Here is a 24,580-nt window from a genome sequence, read left to right on the forward strand (position 1 = left end):
TCTAATCACTTACCGAGGTAAAAATGTATCTAAACTCCAGAGGCAAAAGGTTCCCCGTGTTTGGTCATGCGTGTCTTGCGTTAAATGCTTCGGATCCTCGCGAGGCATATGCAAGAGACGTGAGAGCACAGAGGAAATGTCTTCAGAACAGAGTGAATTAATGGAATTATGCAGCATGCCAAGGTGATGAAATGAAGTGTGTTTACCTCGGGAGACAAAGCACCGAGAAACATTTTCGAAAGTGATGTTTGCGTTGCCCTTATTGTCAAGCATCGGTTAACTAGTGCACATTTGGCACGTATCAAATTCCTTTGAAACAATTGCATGTACTGGCGGTATACCCCTGTGGAAGAGATTGCATCGAGAAATGGTTTTCAGTAAACATTGTTTCCATATTTTTCTCTCCTTACAGAAGAGGGTTTTCATGCCAACTTACAGAACATCAAAGTAGCCAACTTTGCACATAGGGGATTAAGAAAGAACCGATGTATCGTGAAAGAGCCTGTTCTTGGGAATCAAAATGAAAATTCTAGCTTTAGCATGAAAAATGCGCACATTTTTTACAAATGAAATTCTCTTCCTTGGGAGCCAAGATGGCAGACGCTTAGTGTTCTATTGTGCGCTATGATTGGACAGATCGTTTGCATCTTTGTTACTCCAAACGCCATTGACCAATGCATTATGATTTTGTTTCATTCCCCACCCTTTCTGCTTTTTTCACACCATAACACTTTATCTTACACCTCGTTCTATATTTTAAACTCGCGTTTATTCTCTTTTTATTTTTCTAAGCCAGGACAGCTAATACCAAAGCCTTATTATAACCCCCACATGGTCAAGTAATCAAAGCCCCCAGTGAGTCGTCGTGAAGGACGTTGGCTTATTAGTTCATGAAAAACATTTATTTTATAAGCCGCTGCGGAGATAATGCGATTTTAGGAACACATTGCTGCAAGACATGGTCCCATCGATCTGACTTATTTTGCAATCTACCGCCTTGAGAAGGCAAGGGATGATTTTGTTGATCACACAGAAACCGGTGTAATGAGGGATTATAGAACGACTGAAATCTCAGTCAGTGTACTTTTAAATCATGAAACAAAAGAACAAAACGCCTTTTTATGCAATTGAAATGGTTAGGCACCGTTATCACAAGTTAAAACAGTTTGTGTCCTCGCAGTCTGTGTACTTTTATTTCTTGTAATAACAGGACAAAACGCCTTTTTACGCAACTAAAAAGGTTAGGCGCAGTTATCAAAAGCACGCAGCTCAATTCTTAAGTTGAATAATTCGTGTCCTCGGAGCTTGTAGCTTTCGTTATGTTTCTAATGGTGGCGATTTAATCACGCTCATGTATTTACAAGGTAATGTAAAGTGACATAATACATTAAAACACAGACAGACGGCCAAAGGAAAGCAATCACTGCAAATGCAATCCCCATTCTATTCAGGAAAGGGTGATATATATTCCTGTCAATGATAGTAAAGTTTTAATTATTTACTAGGTTTTAGATGTTAGTTTTGGAAGTGCCCATACCAAAACTTTATTTTATCCTTAATGAATTACGTAATTAAATATTACTTCTGGCAATCAAGCGATATAATGTTCAAAGGAATTGAAAACTAATCAACAGCGCCTAAACTTAGCTGAAATGAGAAAGCCAGAAGTTAACAGTTTAAATAGGACCTTCAAATATTTTCAAGCCTGGAGCATTTAGAGTACTTCAAGTTTCACTTTTTCTGGCCACAGAGTGAACGCACTCTTCGTTTTGATGTGACGATACCACTTACCGTATTCCCAATTCATTCTTAACAAGACGTTAGATTTGGCAATCGTATTAATTTGAACTTTCATGTTCTGGATTAATACCCACAAGAGTCCCATTCTATCGCCTCTATTACCTCGTTGATACATTGCTGATTTAGTGAAATATGCCTGTTTCTTTTTTCATTGTCTTTGAGCTGATACGCTGTTATCACTTTATAATAATCTGAAACGCACGTCTTGCTTCAGAGATAAATTAAGAAGTTTCCTTAGAAATTGACGTAAGATATCCTTGTTCAGGTTAACCGGAGGGCCATACTGTCCCGCAGTGGCTTGGTATTACGTGCGTGTTTTTAATGCCAGATGTGTCTTTGTCTTTTCAGACGCAGCCAGTAGGGGAAAGAACTAATTGCCACTCTAACCAACGCACAGCACCTAGAGAAATTTGACAACAGATAAAAGATACGCCGGCGTGGACTTTCTTCTTGTTCACAGAACCTGATACGAGTGCCAGCCTTGGCATTAGTTCATGCCTCAAGATGGCGTGCGCTGGCATCAAAAGGAAAGACCACACGTCGACGAAGACGTATTAATGGATATTTTTTGTCTGAAACTCCGTTTTGTTAATTTTGATATTGAGAGTCCTGAACAACGAGAACATTGGGCAGCACGGATGTTGTAGCTTATCGCGTTGGTGGATTTAAAAACGCAACATACCAAGATTTTCTATTAAAAGGAGATCGGAACCCGGTCAATATTGGATTACCTCTGTGGAAAAGCAACGCAAAAAATCTTTAGGGCCGTTGTAGACGAGTGTGTATGGGCTACCAATCCAAGAAGGAAAGATCAGTTCTCTTTGATTGTTTACTTAGTGTGTGACGTGTGGGTTGATGGAAACGACGGCGGTATAGATTTCTATTCGATCCAGTCCACTGTTATTACCAGCCTATGGACTGCTCCCTGCCTGCGCGCCAATATTGGACATGTATTATAATGGGATGTGACGAGCTCGAAATTAGACTTTGGTGATAGACGAAAACTGGAATGTAGGAAAACTTGGCTCCAGCAAGTAATTTAATGTAATAGATACCTTTGAAAAAGCAAGACATCCGTATTCTACACATGGCCAAAGCGTGAAGCATGCTGTAGCAGAAATACTGATTTATAGTACCGTTTTCTTATTATGGAGATGTAATGTAGAATACGATAAGAAAGAAACAAAACCATTGGATTGCTTGTAGCCTTTGGACACTTAACCAAACGGTTCTGAATGATACCTGCGAATTTGAGGAGCACAACAAGAACTACAAATGCTTTTATAAACAGTGACGCTACTGCTAATGCACGCGAGTACAGCATAATCCCTGGTGTAAAGATTTACAGGGAAATCGCGGAGTTCCAGCGTTTCCATTTTTGTCTTCAAGACAGAAACCCTACTGGAAGTGAATGAATCAAGGCATGATCTGGATTTCATGTCGTTTTGGCGCCAAAGAAATAATAATTTGAATTTGAAGGGCATGTTTTGAATCATTGAATGGAAATAAAAACTGCTCACAGGTTTTAGTTTGAAGGGTGTGAACTGGCGATTAAAAAAAATTAATATTTCAAGATAAACGCTGTGTTAGTAGAATCACGAGGAATAAACTGCACCCTGAATAACCATGGTGGATCTACCTTGGGGCCACGTTTACGTCAATGCAAGTCAAGAGAGGGGGACGTCTCCCGCCGTAAGCGGCCTAGGAGGGACTGATACCTCCACCGCTGTATGGGTATATCCACCCGGACATGAGGCAAGCCTCGAAGCCAAATTCGACGCTGCTTATCACAACCAAAGCAATAATACCCATAGCTTGGGTCCAATATACAACAGTTTGGAACACTTAATCGTTACATCCGTTATTTTGGGGATTTTCATTCTCGCCACCATTATTGGAAACTGCTTCGTCATCGCTGCCATCGTTCTGGAGAAGCACCTGCAGAGCGCGGCCAATTATCTCATTGCCTCCCTTGCGGTGGCGGACCTATTTGTGGCGGCGTTGGTGCTTCCGCTTAGTGCGGTGAATGAAGTCAGCACTCACTGGCATCTCGGGAGCGAACTCTGCGACATGTGGATCAGCATCGATGTGTTGTGCTGTACTGCTTCAATTTTACACCTGGTTGCCATAGCGCTAGACCGCTACTGGGCGGTGACGGACGTCAACTACATCCACCAGCGGAAACCCAGACGGATGGTGATAATGATCGCTGTCATCTGGGTATTCTCAGCCAGTATATGTTTCCCACCGCTTTTTGGATGGAAAGACAATAAAAACGACCCATCGGTAACGGGACTGTGTATAATAAGTCAAGACTGGTGGTACACCGTATATTCCACTGGGCTTGCATTTTATCTGCCTTTAATAGTAATACTTGTTATATATGCAAAGGTGTTTAAAGCAGCAAAATCGAGAATTCGGCGGAGACAGTTCCAAGCGCCAGTAACTTCTAATGGACTTAATGGGCAAAAGCCAGAAGAAGTGAGCACGCTTCTACCCCCTACGGAGCTCGTTCCAGTTCCAAGCACCGAGAGTAACTCTGACACTGCGCAAAACAACGAAAACGGGAACGTCAAAAATAAAGACGTTAACCGGAATAATCACCACCAATCAGTGTGTGAAGACACCATGTCTGTTACAACCGACAGTCCTGATCAACGTAAACACAAACACAAGTTCGATCGAATGGACACCCACGGCAGACTTCTCAGTCCCAAAAAATGGTTTCCAGTTGCAAAAAAGAGAAAAGACATAAACAAAGAAAGACGAAAAATTGAGATGAAAAGGGAGAGGAGAGCAGCACGAACTCTTGCGATAATAACCGGTTCGTTTGTTGTCTGCTGGCTGCCATTTTTCATCGTCGCAATCGTGCGACCGTTTTGCGGCAACGTCTGCACCATCCCTGATTTACTGTCAAGCATTGTGAATTGGCTTGGTTATACGAACAGTCTCCTCAACCCAATTATATACAATATTTTCAACCCAGATTTTAGAGGAGCGTTTAGAAAAATAATATGTGGTCGATACAGACGACGGTGATGCATCTGGAGTAAAGGAATTGCTGACAACACGATGTGGGACCTGTTTATCTTGCAATGAAACGCGTACATTTAATGGCCCTGGAGGAACGAGCGCTGTCAAAAAAACTAAATATGAAACGTCCAAGGGACGATCTGAATGCAGCTAATTTCCCTCGATGATTTACTTTGTTGAAACCAATTGTCAATAATTTGACTAATACCAAAATGTTACACGCCAAGGCGAAATTTACCGCAAATGTGAACGCAGCGCATTAGGGAGTCTGGGTGTAAAAAGAGTTCACTAAGCATTTTGGTACATTAGGGATATATTATTGCTGAAGGAAAACATGCAGTTATATCACTCACAGTAACAAATGACATTGTAACAGATTCATCGGTGTTTTCGGACAAGTTTTTTTTCCGCTTATTGTGGTTAACAATTACACATATCACACACCCACTTCACAAAGCAGCTGAATTCTCTTAAAACGAACAAGTCGAGCATTTCAATCTTTCACAAGTCTTAATAGATTCATTCCCATCAAGTCGACCTGAGCGACAGGAAAATAGTCCTTCGTACTGAGGTCCGTCGCCCGATATAATTAGGACAGGTTAGGATTAGCTGGTACTACCTAGGTAATTGCAAGGTAGTATACGGACCGATTGCCACATATACAAAGTGAAGGGACTTGGAATATGATTCCTAGAGGACTGGCAAAACTGTAACACCAGTTAAACTTCGTGTTTTGACGTATTCGTACAGACGAAAAGTGATCAGCTCTAACTTAATTACTTGACTTTTTCACCCTGTACTGTGGGTATAGGAATCTACATATGTCTGTGTGTCCGCGTCATGTTATATAGCTAGTAGATTCAATGCGGCACATACTGAAACTTGATTAGTTTAGTAGCAGCTTCGGTATCTTAATATCATTATTCACACCTTGCATTTCAGACGTCGAGGTCAAAGATCAAAAATAAAATATCACTGTATGTTCTATGCATCTTGTTGATTCGTTCAGTTTTAATGTGTCCATACATTATGGGCAATGTCCCCGCTTCGTCCCGTCCCTTATGAACGTTTAGACCTGAACCAATGGATAATCCTGGAAACGATATCACCTTTATCAGCATATTTTAAAGTTGGAGATTCAAAAGAAATGATACAAGTGGCATTTGTATAGAAGACTAAATGGAAAAAAAATGAGGCAATTAGCATAATTTATTATCAAGATTTTTTATTTAAGACAGGAAAAATTGTATACCACAGGTGTCTTATAAGCCCGGGCTGGGTGTTCTATACACATGACACGTTAATAAATGAATATGATGATGGTTATACCTAACAAAAGATGTGGATGAAATTACGACCTGTAAACCAATTGTCGTTATCTAAATAGCATTTTACTGTTACGAGACAAAAATTGCTAGTGCTGTATCCCACTTCATAAGGAGAGTGACGCAAAATTGGAATCTTAGAACTTCAACCGGCTTAATTCTAATAAGTGAGTAACTTAGTGATAAAAGAAAAGTGTAAAATTTTCCATGGAGATACGCTTTGCAATTTAAACTTTAATTTATGACCTACTGTATTCTTTAAATATAATTGACCCGAGGGAAGTCACAATGAGGAGAAAATTTTGTTATTATTTGAAGTTACACCTCATGTTATGAAAACAAAAAAATGAAAATCGTATTCGGAAAACACTGTTTAAACATTATCTCAAACCGTGTCCATTTATGTCCGATGCACAATCATGTATTTTCTTTCCTTTTCCGCTGCAAAGAAAAAAATCAATAAGTACTAAAAACGTGTCCAAAAACAACAAAAAACATCCCTATAAATATTTGACTGATCGTTTCCTCTTGGTGCTTACTTCTGGCAGTGAATAGAAGCAAAGGAATAAAAGTGGGGAAAAAAATTCCCGCACCAAGCTTTTAGAGTTAAGAGAACGTGTACATGCGGAACCTAAATTAATTATTGACGGTGCGTTTTGCAACAAAACTGAGCACAACAGAATAGAACTTATTCAAAGGAAAAAAATGCCAATTGCATTTTGATAAAATTGCTATTAGTACAATTAGATTTGACGAGTTGTTTTTTTTCTCCATGGAATCAAACACCTTGCATTTCATTCATGTACGTTCTCTTAAGATCTCCTCAGCTTATTACGCTAAAAGGCACATGACTCAGAGCACCGGCGACTCGCGCGGTTATGTCACTGATATAATCAAATACACCATCCGGCTTCTACCATACCGACTGCAAAACAAAGCAATCTTCTTTCCACATATTGGACAAGAGAAATTTTGTGACTGAATCTAAATCTTAAGTAGACAGTGAGAAAGTCGCAAAGGCTAGTCCCATTTTGAATAAGACGTAATGTTCATATAGTATTCTAACTGGTGAGATGTTTGCTTACAATTGAAAGCGTCAGTGGCACTGAACAATTCCGTTTAAGTTTGTGCATATTGCACCAAACAAACTGTTTTGAAAATTCGAAACATCTTCCAATTTGACTATTTCTTATTTTAATAACCTACTGTAACATTAAACATTATTCAAGTACGGTGTGCATTAACGACCGATTAAAAGATCATGCCGCTCCAAAAAAAAAAATAATAATAAAAAAAGAATAAAAAATAAAAATAAAAAATAAATAAATAAAGATCACTAGCCTAAAGTAGGCAGTATAAATGTCAGTAGACAGTAGACATGTAGCACACAGTTTGAAGGTAGTGTCCTTATGCTACACGGGTACACTTGGGTTATATTTTCCCCGAGTACCAGAACAGCAGCCTTGACCAAATAACTGACGTGGGAAAGAAACGTATATTAACATGGTTTGTTTATCGTTTGACTGGAGTCAAGTTATATTATTTGCGGACCAACCCCCTACCTGACAGGGAGAGGCCAAAGTGTTTCTTTGTGTCGCTTTCCTCTTTTAGACAGTTTATTTTCCCCAAATTTCCTCTCTGGAACGGGTGTACCTTTAACACAAATTTATGCAAAGGAGATATTACAAATACTAAATCCAATAATTCCATTCAATTTCATTCTTAAAGGACATAATACAAGCTGTCATAAAGTTACCCCCCCCCCCCCCCTATTCAAATTCTTATTTTCAATTACAAGAAGGTAATAATTTATTTACCAACACATTCAACTACAATGCAATAGTTGGGACGAAGCTGTAAGTGAAGGCGCACAACAGCCACAATAGGCTCACTTTTCACAACAGCAGTAATGGAAAAAACACATCATAGTAGGTTATGCGGTACGTAAAGTGTTCATCACTAAATCATAATTTGTCTAAAACTGAATAATTAAGGCACATACTTTAACATCTGACGTCGTTACATCGTTATTTACTACATATATATGGTAAAATACATAATCGCTGAAAGTGGGTGTAATAAAGGACATACCCCCGATACGAGGGCAGCGTACATGTACCTGTAGCGTATAAGGATACCGAAAAAGTGCAACGGGTAAATGATCATGATAAATAACATGTTCGTGATATTCAAACATTGTTGTCAATCATTTGTCATCTCTTTTCAAATGGGAAGTTGCTTTTTTTAATCGTTTAACTGTACCCTAATCCTTTTCCTACTCATGAGGAAAGATAACGAGGACATGCTAAGGCCATCTAATACACTGGAAGTGGGCAGATTACGCCTCCAGAGACTCAGTGTGCAAGTATGGCAACAAATAACTTCTCAGTGGTGGTCGTTTGCATTATTTTGTTGGTTTTAGAACCTGAAATATCCTCACACACCGAAGAGAGCGCCGATTCCAGTAAGTAGAATTGTTATTTTAAGAGGAGATGTTTAGAACTCATTTTAGTTATAAATTTTCTCCGTTTTCATATAAACCTATGTTAAGCCAGCAAGTGAAGTATTTCACCTGGTACATTGTTGACCCTTGTAACAGAATATATACAGTACTATGTGCATGATACCTTTATATAACAAAAAAGTAGTACTTTTCCGAAAGATTTCAGCAATTTTCCGCTCTGTCATCGAGACATTTTTATTTGTACTATTTTTTTTTTTACGTAAACGCTTAATAAAAATATTGGTTATTTTCGCATCTTTTTGTGCCCAATTATTCATCCCACAGAATATGATTTAGCGCTTTCTGAAAAAGAATTTTCAATGCCAACTGAGGTCATTATCGATTCAATTGTATTCGTGTTTTAATATACGACCTTTTTTATTCAATACACACAAGTGTTTATTTCTCTTAACGATAAAAATACAACTCCTCCACTCACACAGGTGAATCATACGTAGATTATTCTCATACCCACCAAGATGTCATTGATGATAACCTCGAATGTACGTGCACAAGTGCGCAAAGGAGGTGACAAGCACACCGGCTGAAAGAGTGTACCAAAGTCAGGGGAGCACAGGGGACAAATGCAATTGCCTCAGTGAACGAGCAGGTTGCTCAATTCAAGTTCGACATGTTAACGTCCGAAAATGAAAGACAATCATCCAAAAAAAAAAAAAAAAACAATGATATTAAGAGCATTTTAAAAGCATGTATAAAACACGACGTCCTTCGTTTGGCAACCATAGAGCATTTGACCAATATATTGGTCGCACAAAGCAGGAAGAAGGTCGTAGCCATCATATAATTGAGATAAGGGTGTTTAATTTATACATTTTCATGTGAAAATATAGTTGTTATTTTTTACGTTTAAATCACCTGGGTACCATTTTTCATCACGCATAAAATAAGAGTATTTTCGGTATGATACATGTATGTGACAAAAGTCAAACACATGTATATCGTATTGGAATGTGTTTTGCTATAACGCATTCTGTATGTTTTTTTCCAGATTCAAAACATTCTTATCTCGGATTTCCGCGCATACACTTTTCTGGGCGTTACCATGTAGATCCGATGACAGCCAACAACTTTCCAATCGCCTTTAATACAACTATTAATCACGGACCACGTCTTCATCCCCAATTACAGGGGTTTAATCCTGAGGTAATAAATTCTAAGCTAAGCTTCTACGTGTATTTTTATTTTATGAATAACATGAAACATGTGTATAATCTACATGGATTTTTACACAAGTTATTGTTGTTTAGAGCCATGCAATGTTAAGATGTATAAACCCAATTTATCCACAGTACATATCATTTTATCACATGTTATTGATGTTCTTATTCATATGCGTTTGTTCATTAATCAATTGAATACGTTTTTTTTTACTTAATTATTTACTAATTTATCATATTATTATTTCCCCTTTATACTTTATTAAAGAGTAAAAACAACACGGTGAACCTCGACCATGTGTATTTCTTGATTTTTATAACTATTGCCATAACGTGAATGTCACTCGAAAGATTAAAAAGGGCGCGAAATACCCCCCCCCCCCCCCCCCATATCTCTGTCTCTCTCTATCTGTCTCTCTCTTTGGGCGTGTGTTGTGTGTGTGTGTGTGTGTGTGTGAGAGAGAGAGAGAGAGAGAGAGAGAGAGAGAGTGGTTTGCTGGCGTAACATTCACGCATCAATTATTACGTATTTATTCGTATTTATGTACATGTTTGTAAATATATTAAGTCTGTCATTCATCCCAGAATGTATTTCTCTTGTTTCAATCAATAAATATAAGAAGCATTTTTTTTAATAATCTGCAGGGCACAGGAAATTTCATGTTCTATGACACCTTTGTGACCAGTGTATGTTACTCAGATGGAAGTTGTGTTGAAAAGGGAGATTCTGTTATTGGACAAACCCTTGAGGGTATGCCAGTTATATGCCAAAATATTACTAAGTGTAGCCCTACATAAAAAATAGTCTCTCAATAATGAATTTTTGGTAATTTTATTTCACCTCTAATTACATCATGCCGAGTGAACTGCACTTTTTTTGCATCGCACAATAAAATTAATCTTTCTTTCCTTCTTTTTCAAACTAGATTGGTATTTGCTACCCCCAGCCAAAATGGTAGACATTTACACCACGTGTGACTCGTTTCCCACTGTATACGGAATGACGCTGATGTTGTCGAATGTATTCCGCGCAAACGTTATCCCAACGCCGACACAGCAGGGCTGGTTCAAGTGCCCCGAAACGCCGTCTGCTTACACGCGGACTCTTGCAGTGCATGTTAAATCGGTCTTAAATGATATTAAGTGGTTAAGTACTTTAGACGATTCTCGTTTCATAAAAGAGATTAAGCAGGAAAGTGCCAATTTGCTATCCATCAAATATAACCTTGATCTGTACGATTCGCTGGAAAGGAGCGAAACTTATTTGTCCGGCCAGTTGACTGGCACTATAGGTCCGCATCATTCAGAGGATGCATTGCCTTTTACAAGGTTCACCAGATTATTACGAGCAAGAGATGAAGAATGTGTTGGGTTGCCATTTTGTCATGCACCATTTGTGTTTGATCAAAAGCGCATGACACTCACTTTAGATTTGGGGAATAGTATGAGAAGGATGGAAAATGGCGACTTTAATGAAACAGAAATTGGTAGACTTTTTATAGGCAAAATTTTAGACGATCACATTTTCACAAAAGGCAAATGTGAAATGCTGGTAAATTCGTCAGAATTTATCGAAGTAAGATATCAGGAACCAAATTGGTACCTAAAAAATGCAGGGGTGGTATCTCTAAATGTGTCAGAGAGTTTCAAGCAGCTCATTATGCGTACTCCTCTTGCCCTTTATCAAGTTACCTTAGAACATGTAAAAACAATATGTAAAACTGCGCTTTTCGAACCTCCACATGGCATCAACGTTGGAGCCATGTATAACAATTCCTACATGAAAAGTCCTGATGACATATGGGAGTTCACTATGTTCGCAAGTCAGTTTGGGGAGCCAGCAGAAGGCGTCGAATTGAGTTTAGAGTTTGGAAAGAGTGACCAATGTAATTATCAAATATGCGGACCTTGCACAAGTGAATTCAGTTATCCACAATCTGCTCTCGAGTTCAGACATCCAGTAAAAACAGACAGAAAAGGTATAGCTAGTATTGGAATCAAAGTCAAAGACCCGGTTGAAAATGGATCGTATGCGTCAAGAATCTTGCTTCAAGATGCTCAACTTTTCCTAATGTTTATCAAATTTAAAGACAGGATAGGGAATTCAGGCACTGCAACTGCGTTTTTGGCGATAAAAATTTTTAAAGATCACAAAATTCCCATAGTTCCTACATGGCATGAGCATATACTTCCTATATTCGACTATTATAGTAAATTATATCCAGTCATGAACCACTTCTTGCATTTAGTTGACTACGAAAGTGTGATTCGTAACAGAGAAAAGATAAAAACAAGGTTAAGTCTCCCCATGGACCACCCCCATCACATGCCTGTTACACGCGACTTGTCACCAAAGAAACGAAACATGATCATAAAATGGCTGAATAACCCTGTGAAAGGCTCTGTTGCAACTATTCAAGAACTTCACCGGTTACTGGAGCAAGCGTTGCTTCTTGAATTTACCACTATCCCTCCTTATCTGACGGCATTGATGTCCATCAAAGAAGTTATGAATGGTTTCATCACGGAAACGCTAAGATCAGTCCTAAAACAAGAGATGCTTCATATGGTTTTAGTGGCTAATGTATTAAATGCCGTTGGAGGGACTCCCAAAATTGTTAACCCCTATTCTGTTCCCACTTACCCCACCCGTCTCCCTGGTGGAGTGAGGCCAGAATTAGAACTTTATCTGCAGGGTTTCTCGAAAGAGTATGTAGAATCAGTCTTTATGGAAATAGAAAAACCCGAAAAGATGCTTTCAGTGGAATGCTACGACAAGTCAGTCACATCCCTATACCGATCAAGATATAGCGTTCAGACACAAACTTGCCCAAAGAACGAGTACGAGTTTTGTACCACAGATTGTTTTTATAGAAATAGCACCAACACTATTTCTTCATTCTATGAAAGAATCAAACTGATTTTGAAGGATCTTTCGGTAAACCCAAAATTATTTTCAGGCCAACATATAAAACAGGTGTACGGAGATTTATGGTATGGACATATGAACACCGTTAGACCGTTTCCTGTGTATAACTTGACAGGCGCTATCAAAGCTATAGATATGATAATGGAACAGGGGGAAGGGAGCAACGCGTGTATGCCTCTTACTAATAACAGTGATCTATCCCATTATTTTCAATTTGCTCAACTTATTAAGGGCCGAGAAATACGAATTACCCGTTCTTGTTTAGAAAACCGAAGTCCACACCAACATAAAGGTTGCGAGAAAAACATATACATAAAACGAAAGGAAGACACTGTCAATTGTGATACGTATTTTCACTTTAATGGACAAACTATTCCATTTAACAAATATGGCGTATGGCCAATTACAAGGAACCCGCATATTAATAAGTTGAAATCTGGTTCCAAAGCATATAAGTTGTCATATATCTTCGTTAAGATGTATACTGGCCTCATACAGTGTCTACAAGAGGGGCTTAGTGGTAAACCAAATACATAGGATCCCAGACTGCATTGGTTTGATGCATGCTCTTTACATACAGGGTAAATTGCTATCAAGGACACCTATTGAAGCTGGCGGAGACCCTGATTTAGGTCCAAATGTTGGTCCAACGTTTCACTTTATAGGTTGAAGGAAGCCAATGTTTTGCTTCGTCCGTCCAAGGAAGATGGTTCTTTGGTATTTTATTTTCGTTGACTATATATGATTATTAAGTGAGATATTTAACCAAATAAAAGTTTTACGATATTTAAATGAGAGTGGTCATTTACTGTATCAAATTTAACTTTCTTCAAAGTTACTATGGACATATTTTTCCCATTAAACTAAGTGTCACTAAATGTACAAAATGTTCTTATCATCATGGTATATCGTGCACACTTTACTTGTAACACCAACAAAGTCCTTAGCAACGTCTCTAGATCTTTTTATTCTAAGTGTCATCAACGCATCTAGTTATTTACGTCAGCATTTTGTTACTTATACTCTCTGCATGCGTTAGCTCGACGGACCATCGTATTACTAGCCCAGATAAATGTATCTTAAGCGGCACTTTAGCGTATATTCACACGTATTATTTGCGTTTATAAGCGGATACCAAACGTGTAAAGCCCCCTTTACACTGGACGGCGTCCTTTCTGCGTCCTTTCTGCGTTGCACAGTCCTGTTTGAGAGTCAAAAACAATAATACCTTTGCGTGCCGACAACTGGCCTATCACTGAGCATTCATTTGCAACCAAAGCGGTGCATGTGCCTTCTTTTTTTTTACGACCACAGCGATACCAGGTTCACGGTCGCACAAAGCACGCAGAAAGGACGCCGTCCAGTGTAAAGGGGGTTTAACGCTTAAGGCCCCTTTACACGGCGTCCTTTCTGTGTCTTTTCTGCGATCAAAAATGTGGTCAGGACGCTCAACGGTCGCCAAAGCAATTAAATCGTGTCTCAGTGTAAAGGCGTCTGCTTCCGCTGTGCGTCTTTTGAACGACCGAATCTTGATTTTACCTATAAAACTGCGAGTAACCTGCCTGTCTCCCCTGTACGTCCCCTGCGCAACCCTCGGCGATGTTTGAGCGACCATTGAGCATTCTTGCTGCGTTCTCTGTACCTTCATCGGTGATCAGTGGCGTCCATCCTACGATCATTATGCATTGTTTTGTACATGCTCAAAACTTCGCGGCGTCCATAGCGTCCTCGGCGATGCTTGAACGTTCTTTGTGCGACCTTAGCGATCACTGTGCGTTATTTGAGCGTCCGACGGCGTCCTGGCCAGTTTCATGGTCGCACAAAGGACGCAGAAAGGACGCTGTCCAGTGTAAAGGGGGGTTTACCTAACGCATGGTCAGCTTGTGAAGTACGTATCCCCTGAGTTTTGTTACATGTGGTATTCACAGAGTAACATATGTACATCGCCATTGCTTCTGTTCCATATGGAGAATATTGCATAAAAATTAAAGAAACCCAATTTAGACACTGCTGCCGTGACCATTAGGGGAAAATCATGTTACTTATGATTATTAAACTTACAAAAATGAAGCATATTACTAAAATACAGCCTTATTTGCTTCTTTTCCTGGAGGTGATAATTTTTTTTTTTTGTGTGAAATTTTCATTTTTTTCACATATTGGCATTTTCAAAGTGGGACTTAGAGCTCTCACGGGCATGGAGCCGATTGGAAATCAAAAGTTTTAAATGTCCATTTTTTTAAAACTCATTACTAAAATTTGTTGGTAATTATAAAGTTAATTATTATGCAATATTGCATCAAAATTGACGAACGTTGTGAAAAGAAAACTGTGTTACTTCTTATTTTAGTATTATTTGTCTAACGCACACTATTTGTCTTATTCGTGTCTTAATTGGTGGCCGTCAAACATGTTTTGGGTGAATTTTTATAAAGCTAAAATAACTCCATATTATAGAAGTACTGATAACGTCTAGCGCATTTTTCAGACAGCACCTGTTACAATCCCACCCTACAATGCAGACAACAAGCACAGAATCGTGTCTACCGTCAGTATGAAGCGTGACAAATGATGCTTGCGCGTATATATATATATATATATATATATATATATATATATATATAATTTTAAATTATTAAATTTCCATGCTTGAAATAAACCATGACAAGGAATACCAGATTGTACGCTAGAAAAATATTTCAACGTTCTGTATATACGTGATCATATATATATATATATATATATATATATATATATATATATATATATATATATATATATATATAATTTTAAATTATTAAATTTCCATGCATGAAATAAACCATGACAAGGAATACCAGATTGTACACTAGAAAAATATTTCAACGTTCTGTATATACGTGATCAGGCGCTCATTGTCTTTGTTATTTTAATGATTATCGATATAAACGTTCAAGTCCCTATTATCAGTGTCATGGTTATCTATATTATATATTTATAAGTCAAATTGCCCATTCACTTAATGTATTGTTTGATAATGGACTCAAAATTTAGAAGGTACAAAATAAATTTCTGTTTTTAATAATTTCACTTGATTATGCAATAAAAGTTTTGGAAACACGTGTTCTGATACACATACAGCCACCTACGTGTACTCGGACAGGTACCATATTCTCAGACAGTGAACCGTGACATGCGTAAGGTATGTACCATGCCATATAAAAAGCAGATTTTGCGCTTTTAAACTCATTTCTGTTTAAAAAGCAAACAGACATACCAGAATTATGAAGGCTCTCCTCGTGTTTTTGATAGTGCTGATATTGCTGATTTATGTCGGTGAAGTCAGAAAAACGTTGCATTTACAGAATACGTGAGTGATTTTTTAGCTACCGAATTCATTCATTCTTTTATACATTTATTCATTTATATAAATAGGGTGTATTTATATGCTGAAAAAACTTATGTAACGTTCTGCGATATTTCCTATTTTCAAAGTTTAATTCTACAACTGAAGATTCTTAGTATTACATGTTTTATTTCATTCGTTATTTGAAACATCTAAACAAAGCATAGACACAACACTAAGAAATAATACATTACTCATATATTTTTAGCTCCCAGCTGGCAACAAATTGGAGGTGAGCAAATATTTTTCTTTTCTTATTTTCAACATTCTTCTTAATTTTATTTCTGTTTTATGTCTAGCAGCCTTTTTAAGGTACAAAATGCTAGTTTTGTCATTAGGTAAGGACGTTTCAAGTTACTGTAATGAAATTGGTCCGGGTGTACGTACCGGAAATATATATCGCACAAGTAAAGGTAGACTTTATGTTTATTTTAGACATTAGCAACAAGGAAATATGTGAGTATACTTTTATCATGGTGAAATCGAGTTATGTGTATACGCGCTCGTCTATAACCTTGATTGGAAATTTTGATTTAAAAATTACTTAAATTTAACTTCTTAATGTATGTACCAGACGACTGAATATACATTATTTTTTTGTGAATCCTATGCTAACGTCTTCAAGAAAAAAACCTGCTTCAGATTCGTAAGATCGCGTCTGGTGAAACCGGTAGCCGTTTCTTTCAACCGAAAAACAGGCTTTTTATCCGAAGTGCACTCCCAAAATTATAAAACGGTGCAAATTTTGCGGGTTATATGGCTTTAACATTTTTTATTCTTAATGACAAATATATGTTAGGTAGATAAAGAAGATTTTCCCCCGATGTAATTCTCCACACATTCTATTTTTCTCTTCAGTACAGCTCGGCAGTGTACCGGGTGAGTTGTTCTAGCTTTGTATTTGCTTTTCTGCTTTCCCAACAGATAGCCGTGCTATTAGAAAACACTGTCCGAAGTATTGCTACATCTGATAAATTGTTCACCTATGCTTAGTGTTCCAACTTGTACTTAGGAAATTTCATGAATTATCATAAACACCGATACAGAATACTAGTCCTTCAGCACTGATAATTTAATTGGTAGAAATGAGCTAGATGATATATCAATTTATTCTGTTTCAGATACTGACATAAATGCCAATGTACACTACTGGTCTTATGTTCATCAAACAAATCTAATATAATAATGCAAGGTGATTTCTTTCAGACCTCGATGGAAAAGACGGTGAGTTTTCTTGGTAGTTTTACGACCATAAGATCTACTTATCAGAATTACTTATCTTTTTAAATTGAGTTATATTTACTATTGATTGGTATTTAATTACCGTTCTCCTCTGCACACCAGCCTGTATAGGTAACTGAATTTCTAATGATTAAAAATTACACTAAGGAGGTAAACATGTTTTGTGATTATCATTACGTTAACTTAGATTATAGTGTTAATAAGTTGTAGCCGATTTTAATAAAGGCGTCAGTTAAAGTACAACGCCGCAGAGCATCTTTTGTAAATTGGACATTTACAAGAACATAAAAATCGTCTGTACATGATGTACACGTGTATTGTATACTCCACGCATATGCAGAAGCATTGCTTATATACGGAATTCATGTTTTAAGCTCTCTTTGGGAGGATGATCAGAAAGATTAACGGTGAGTCGACCCCATTTATTAAGCGTCCCTCATCTAAAACTAGGACCCACCAAACAACGAGGGCCCATTTTATGAAGCTCTTGTTGGTAAGCGATCAATTGGGGTTCGCAATACGTAGTAATGCTTGGTATTCTGATTAAGCAAAGTGTTATTTCTTCTTGTTGTTTGGAGGATTCTAGTTTCAAAGCACTGCAATATCAGCTGCAGCTAGTAACTTATGAGCAAAGACGTAGTAAGGTACAAAAGAAGTAGCTGTAGGTTGCTTGAGTAAAATCACAAAGAAGTTGTTAAGAAATATAATTAATGTGCTGGCGATTTCATAAAATGATCTTACCAATGTACTCTACGCTGACAAACAGTGACAAAGTGAAAAAGCCAAAATATTTTTTGTTGTTAAGGTAGTCCATCTGTTAATTTGCATCTTTATACAACTCTTTAGGGAAACTGAACATCGGACAGGAGGGAGGACCATGCGAGCAGGATGACTGTTGGAAGCACTGCCATGGTCTTCGTGGAAAGGGCGGAGTGTGCCAGAATAAGAACTTCTGTTATTGCTTCGAGTAAAACACAAAGTAAATAAATAAATAAAACAAAATATAATACAACAATAAATAAACAAATAAATAGATACCTATGTAACATTGAATACATAAAACGTTACTAGAAATGATTTCGATGATTAATATTGTAAAAATATACGCTTAACCACTCTGGTTGAACTCATTGAAGTGTAAACATTTGAGTTCATTCAGGCCTTTCATTTGAACTATTATGTTAATTAAGCCATGATATGTTATTTTCAGAACGGATTTCTGGAAAGAAGATGCGTTGTACCAAAACGTTTTGGTTTTTGCAAGAGGAAAAATAACACAAAAATCTAATTACAGTGAAACTTAATGAGCAACCAAGTCCCAATTTCTAATCATTTACATTTATAAACGAAGCACTTTGATAAAACAGGTCGTCAAATCAATACATATTTGGAATTTTATAATCCTGATATTCCGGTCTGATTAAAACTACATAAAGAGCAGCATTTGTTTCCTTTTTTCACTTCACCACAAGTGTAGCCTTCTTTATATTATTGTTATAGTGAAGAATAGCGACAACAATCCAGAGCGTTCGAACGTTGATTGACCGACTTTATATTCACACAACTTCACAAATATTAAAACTATATTTTTCCGTACTGATCATGCGTTTGTAAACTCGTTTTCTTTCCATTGTCTTTGCGTTATTACAAGAGATTTTCTATTCTCATGTTGCAAGTCACCTTATGTTCCTTGAATTTTTCAAATGATTGAACATCCAAGAGAGCTGCAATATCACCCGTTTTATGAGATAACATTAGTCTTTGGCGACACCTCAGAAAAAGGCTGGACAGGCAACAACATCAAGAAAAAAACGCACTTTGTTATGAAATAAATACTTCACCGAGGTATGTAATACTAGAAAATATATATTATTACATGAACATTTTATCTTAGTGGTAAGGATTTTCAGCTAAAATAAATAAATAAATAAATAAATAAATAAATAAATAGATAAATAAATAAATACACAAACAATCACTTATATTTTTTATTCCAACTTGATTCTTTTATAAATCGCCAGTAAGAAAAAACGGTACCTATACCTTATTCTCTCAGCACATATGATTATTTGTGCTGAATCCAGTGAAGAAAGAGTAAAATGAGACAATTGTATACATAATTATAACCCAGCGATATTTTATGTTTTAATGATAGGTATATTCAACATTTAATTTGCAATTTATCCTTCACAAAATAAAGTCAAACCTACCCAGCACTTCCCCTAATCTTTCAATTTCGACTCGTCGATAATAGTTTTCCCATGATTCGAGGATTTTCGCTATTTCATATGGTTGGCGCAATTGGGGAGGCAGTTTGACGCACAGGGGAGGTAGGCAGATTGCTCAGTGGACACACAGGTCGCATGTACTTCTACAAAAAATGTTCAGATTCGGTTGTTCAAAGAAAGAAAAAAATCGCTGGAGATTACAGAGCCACGATTTGTTGCCTTGCCCGCCATTGTGCGTCCTTGCCATATTTGTGGTAGCAGAAGCAAGGCAGAGTGAAAGCTGCTCTCTGTGTAAAGGGGGCCTAAGACAGTAATGCATACATGATAAGGTTCTGATAGTGATCTTGATCTTCTACATTGCGCCAAATTGCATCAAAATTGACTTTTTTTGGCAATTTAAGTATTGTTCGCCTTTATATAATGTGTCATTATCCCTGTCTTTAAATTACTTCAAAATTCTAAAATACTTTTCAAATTTAATATACATGTACTTATTAACAAAAAATTCCAATCAACTGATGAATATCTGCCAAATGGCCCTTAGTCTTAGATATAGGACCAATAAAGGGAGTTTAAAATATTGATGAAGTAATATATAATTATAATAATAAAATTGAAATATAGCAAAAGACGGTGTTAATTTTGATTTCGTATGTTGCAGAACAAAATTCTCACTTTCATAACAATGTAAGTTAGTGCTACAGCTCTATAGTCACTGATACAGGTAGCATATGTGCGTTTTGGAACAGGAATTATCACAGGTTGTTTATATATTATCGGCACATAACTAGTGCGTTAAGGCTAATTGTCAATTTTGCACAATTTATGTACGTACATGTACTTGTACGTAACCTGATTTGGTTAAGTATAATGGCTCAAGGTTATTCGTTTATATGATCCACTTTAATCGTTTTTCGAAAGGTTTGGCTCGCTTATAAACATAGCAGTTCTACGCACAGATTAACTGTTAAAATATTGAACGCTTCAAAAATTAATGCAAAGAATACAATTAAGATAAAATGACAAAAGATTCTTATTACCTACAAAAGTGTTTTCAACATATTCTCACGATTTGCCTATTCAATAGACTGAAAAAAGAAAACTATTAACACTCGTTAGTGATTTTTATTACGACCAAGGCTTCTATATCACGCGAGATTCACTACATTTAATAGAGACACGTATCCAAAGATGAATAAAGGATAATGTTTCAGTTGCTTAGCACTGCTAAAATCCAAAGTACGTTATTTCCACAAAACTTACCGATGTATACCGAGGGGTACATTTTGCACTTAGCAGCTTTCTGTCATTACATTAACTAAAACAACGCTTTTTAATACAAGTAGCTTTTAAAATGTTTGGAGGCATATTGTTTTAGTAAAGAAAGAGTCCCCAAAGACCTATACACATTTCATGGACCAAAGAACAATCCGAGCACGCAACATGATATACACCCAAAACAGGACAGGCACGACCCATTTTGACCCATTTTGGTCCATTCAACTAAGCGTAAGGTCCCGCGGCGACTGTTTATATATATATATATATATATATATATATATATATATATATATATATATATATATATATATATAATACTGACCCCGTGTATAGTTTGTATAGTTTAAGCTAATAGTATCATGCTCTCGTTTCCACCATGTATTGAAGCTGGTCGGTCTAAAATCGACAGAGAGCACGTTTTCGTGCAGTGCACCACTGTGACGATGGTATTGGTTTGTACTTTTAAAAGTTGTTACGCGAGGTAGAAACAACTACTATTTGTTTACTGCCTTCCAGATCCCTTCTTTCCTATTTCGATCACTCTACCCTATTCAATATATTTTAATGTTTCCCCTCTTACGTTACACACCTCTGTTTATAAGTATTGCACCTTGACGGAACATGTCAATCAACGCTAAAGAACACGCCCCGCTCCTCACTCTTTCATGACTGATTGCCGACATTACACTACAATAATCTTTTCAGCAATACTGATCTCCACGCTGCTAATGTCAATTTATGCGCTGACGTCTAAATGCATATACCCTATAGATTTCACTGTAGCGTAAAAACTATCGTAAATACTTCCTTTCCTCGCTTTACAGTCTACTAGATTATAACTGTTACGGAATTGGGCGGGCTTTATTGGTAGTATTCTTCCCACCCTTAAAGTAATTGATTTTCAATTATTAATTAACTTAAGTGTAGACTTCAGCAATGCGTCGGTTATCCAAATAGATTACTTTGGCAATTAAATTCCTAAATATTTACGCTTTACAAGATATTTGAGACACATCCAAATATCAGGAGAGATGAAGCCGTTGCAAGGGTGTCGTTGCAAGGGTGTAAATTTGCTGTAATCTCATTGGTCAAATAGCATCCATTTTTAAAGATAAAAAATAACCCTAAAACATTGTCGATTTAAAAGGGAAAAAAAACATGATGAAAAGAAAATGAGAGGATGTTTTGCGTTTTGAAGGCCTTAATGCATTTTAACAGGAATCGTCCAAGTGTTTTTAACTTATTATCACGATTTGCCAATTCAACACGCTATAAAAAGAAACCCATTAACTGCCGTAGATGACATTTTTCTCATTATGGAAAAGGGTTCTATTTCACACGAGATTCACTAGATTTTTTAAGGAGATACGTTTGCAGAGTAAAGTAAAGGATAGTATTTCAGTTACTTAGCAGTGCTAAAATCCAAAGTACGTTATTTCCACAAAACTTTTCAAGAAGGCGATAAGAGGGATATTTAAGTTTGAAAAGTTGGACAAAGTTAGGCGTTTAACAGATTTTTATTGGTTTTATATCGTCAATGATGACTGAGGCCAACAGTGTAAAAAATAACTATACAAGTGGTACTGCCGAAAAGATATAATTCTGCCTGTGTTATTATAACCGATAATAATAAATTTAGAATTTACCTGAGAGTAACTAAACAGCATGGGATTAAATCAACTCGATGGTGTTTGTATTTCGTCGGAAACATGTAAGGCTGAAACGACGCTTCAAATTCGTCGTGACAAATTCACTCTCATATGTTGCATATCTGGTATATGGTATCTTAAACATCTACGACGAAATGAAGAATTCAGAATTTGACTGAGGAGCCTGCCCGGAGTGCAAATACATGTAGTTTGCCATTTAAATCTTTTTAATTACGAATAAATTATGCCCATACAGTTCTGCTTTTCACAATCATCCAACCGTTGCTCTGTAGAACATCTTTTTTCTTGATTCCAATTTAAATCAGACGTGGTAATTGACAGTGATCCTAGAATAAAGTTATTTTTAGAATTTTTTTCTTAAAGGGAGAGACTGAACCCATCAGACAAACGTCATTGATTCACTGTTAAATCAACGTTTATTTTTGGTGGACCAACGTTGAACCAACGTAGAATCAATGTCGTTTGCCTACTGGGAAGGTAAAGGTCTAGTAGTTGAAGAGAAGAACGAGAATATAGTGAAGATGTCAAATACACTAGACCATCAGATACACCTATAAAACTTGCACTTGCCATTTGCAGTTATATTTTGACATCTCCTCAAACTGGTATGTAGCTTTTCTAATATCATATTTCTCGCTGGCAGTAATTATGATAAATAAGACGTATATTTCTTACACAGGCGATTTGTCTTTTTGCCTTTTCAACATTTTGTATATGAAAAGCCATTAACTCTCATATAAGTGATGTAATCGGTCTCAGACTCTTTTTTTTTCTAAAGTGATAATGGTGGAGGAAACAATTTTGTTTGTTTTAAAAAGCATCCAGGTCGGTCTGCTTGCGAGTCTCTCTGCCCTGTGCCTCTCTGCCCAGTCTCGATTTCATATATAACCCATATCAGCAGTAATGACTCTAGAAACCAGTGGCAGACTGGGGGGTTTTTGTCAAAATTTTGCCTTGGGCGCTTCCATATTTGGAAGTCATATGTCTCGTACGATATAGCTCCGCCCCGCCTGGAGCTGTCTTTCCGCCTAACACTAACGTTACCTCGTGCAGACGAGACAAAGAAGCAAAGCGGCTGACGCGGAGTTTGAAGTTTAAACTAAGAACACCTTGCAATCGAAAGTCAGTGCCACAACACAAGCACCCTTTTGGTTTAAAAATGGTATCGGTGTAGACATTGCGCAGTCCTTATTGTGGTTTTGGACATACAGTGTAGCTGTCAAACTTGGCACACGAGAACCACGTGTATTTAGTTTATATCTTCAGGAGCAAATGTTTTGATAAGCAAAAATACAAAATATCTGGTATATATTTTTCTTTTATAAAAATATTATTTATTTTTCAAATCTTATAAAAATACAGTAATGAAATTAAATAAAGCAAAATTCAATATGCTTTAAGTTTCATTTTGGACTAATTACATTTGATCCAGATACAATGCGGAGTAGTTCCTTTGATCGACAGGTACTCATGATTGCCGCTGTTCTCCAGGGGCACTGTAGAGCTACCACATGAAAAGCATAGTGACCAAGCTAGCTTTATAGTTCTCTGGTACTCAGGGTATTCCGGATTCCAGTGAGGTAAATGTTTAATTTATTATATTTATTATTTTAATTTAAGCCCCGTTCCTATAGAGAACATCGGTTTAGGTATGTTGATCCAACTGTTCTGTGACCCTCGCTGAGTGCAATAAGCTTAACAGATTAACGCACACCTGATAATATAATTTTTTAAAGAAACAACGCGCTCCATTGTTTTGCTTTTTTAGGTAACGAGGTAAGTAATAATTAATGGTTTTTCGTTCAATCCAACGAATATCTTATTTTTGTTTTTGTTTTTTTTTTTCTCCGTAATTGTGAACGTTTTATGCCGTTGTTTGTTTAACAGTTTATGCACGCTAGAGCTCTCGAATAAGCGAAAATATATCGTTTTCCCGGAAATGGCATTAATAATTTTTCTAGTTAATCATAAAGATATGAGAGAATGCCATAATGGAAACATTAGTG

General features: G+C 36.9%; 2 protein-coding genes and 1 long non-coding RNA gene across 18 annotated transcripts in view; all 3 read left to right on the plus strand.

Annotated features, from left to right (window-relative positions):
- Positions 1-5,820, plus strand: part of LOC106164774 (5-hydroxytryptamine receptor) — a 108,179-nt gene extending 102,359 nt beyond the window's left edge. For all 11 annotated transcript variants that reach the window (XM_013542790.3, XM_013542788.3, XM_087013512.1 and 8 more), the window contains one exon: positions 2,149-5,820. In XM_013542790.3, coding sequence (XP_013398244.2) covers positions 3,427-4,839 — 1,413 coding nt within the window. In that variant the 5' untranslated portion in view covers positions 2,149-3,426 and the 3' untranslated portion in view covers positions 4,840-5,820. The remainder of the gene's footprint in view (positions 1-2,148) is intronic.
- Positions 5,821-9,676: 3,856 nt separating this feature from the next.
- Positions 9,677-13,515, plus strand: LOC106171334 (uncharacterized). Its single transcript, XM_013551635.2, has 3 exons — positions 9,677-9,825; positions 10,485-10,590; positions 10,766-13,515. The coding sequence occupies exons 1-3, from the start codon at positions 9,736-9,738 to the stop codon at positions 13,303-13,305; spliced, it is 2,736 nt and encodes a 911-aa protein (XP_013407089.2). The 5' UTR covers positions 9,677-9,735; the 3' UTR covers positions 13,306-13,515.
- Positions 13,516-15,919: 2,404 nt separating this feature from the next.
- On the plus strand, positions 15,920-18,839 carry LOC147761624 (uncharacterized). Of its 6 annotated transcripts, none has more exons than XR_015334624.1 (8): positions 15,926-15,949; positions 16,362-16,385; positions 16,589-16,609; positions 17,017-17,032; positions 17,360-17,377; positions 17,770-17,802; positions 18,242-18,374; positions 18,606-18,839. It is a non-coding gene; the product is annotated as an uncharacterized LOC147761624 (long non-coding RNA). The 6 variants fall into 6 exon arrangements; XR_015334621.1 differs by lacking the exon at positions 15,926-15,949 and adding an exon at positions 15,993-16,117 and having other exon boundaries at positions 17,012-17,032; XR_015334626.1 differs by lacking the exon at positions 17,770-17,802 and having other exon boundaries at positions 15,920-15,949.
- Positions 18,840-24,580: the final 5,741 nt, after the last annotated feature.

This window comes from Lingula anatina, chromosome 5, assembly GCF_051362555.1.
Source record: "Lingula anatina isolate TDL-2025a chromosome 5, LinAna3.0, whole genome shotgun sequence".
NCBI classification, from domain to species: Eukaryota; Metazoa; Brachiopoda; class Lingulata; order Lingulida; family Lingulidae; genus Lingula; species Lingula anatina.

What these genes read in the sequence shown, in the direction of transcription:
- LOC106171334 (XM_013551635.2), top strand. Translation starts at nt 9,736, where the DNA reads ATGACAGCCAACAACTTTCCAATCGCCTTTAATACAACTATTAATCAC. An exon ending in TACAGGGGTTTAATCCTGAG is followed by an intron (nt 9,826 to 10,484) that starts GTAATAAATTCT and finishes AATAATCTGCAG; the next exon opens with GGCACAGGAAATTTCATGTT. An exon ending in TATTGGACAAACCCTTGAGG is followed by an intron (nt 10,591 to 10,765) that starts GTATGCCAGTTA and finishes TTTTCAAACTAG; the next exon opens with ATTGGTATTTGCTACCCCCA.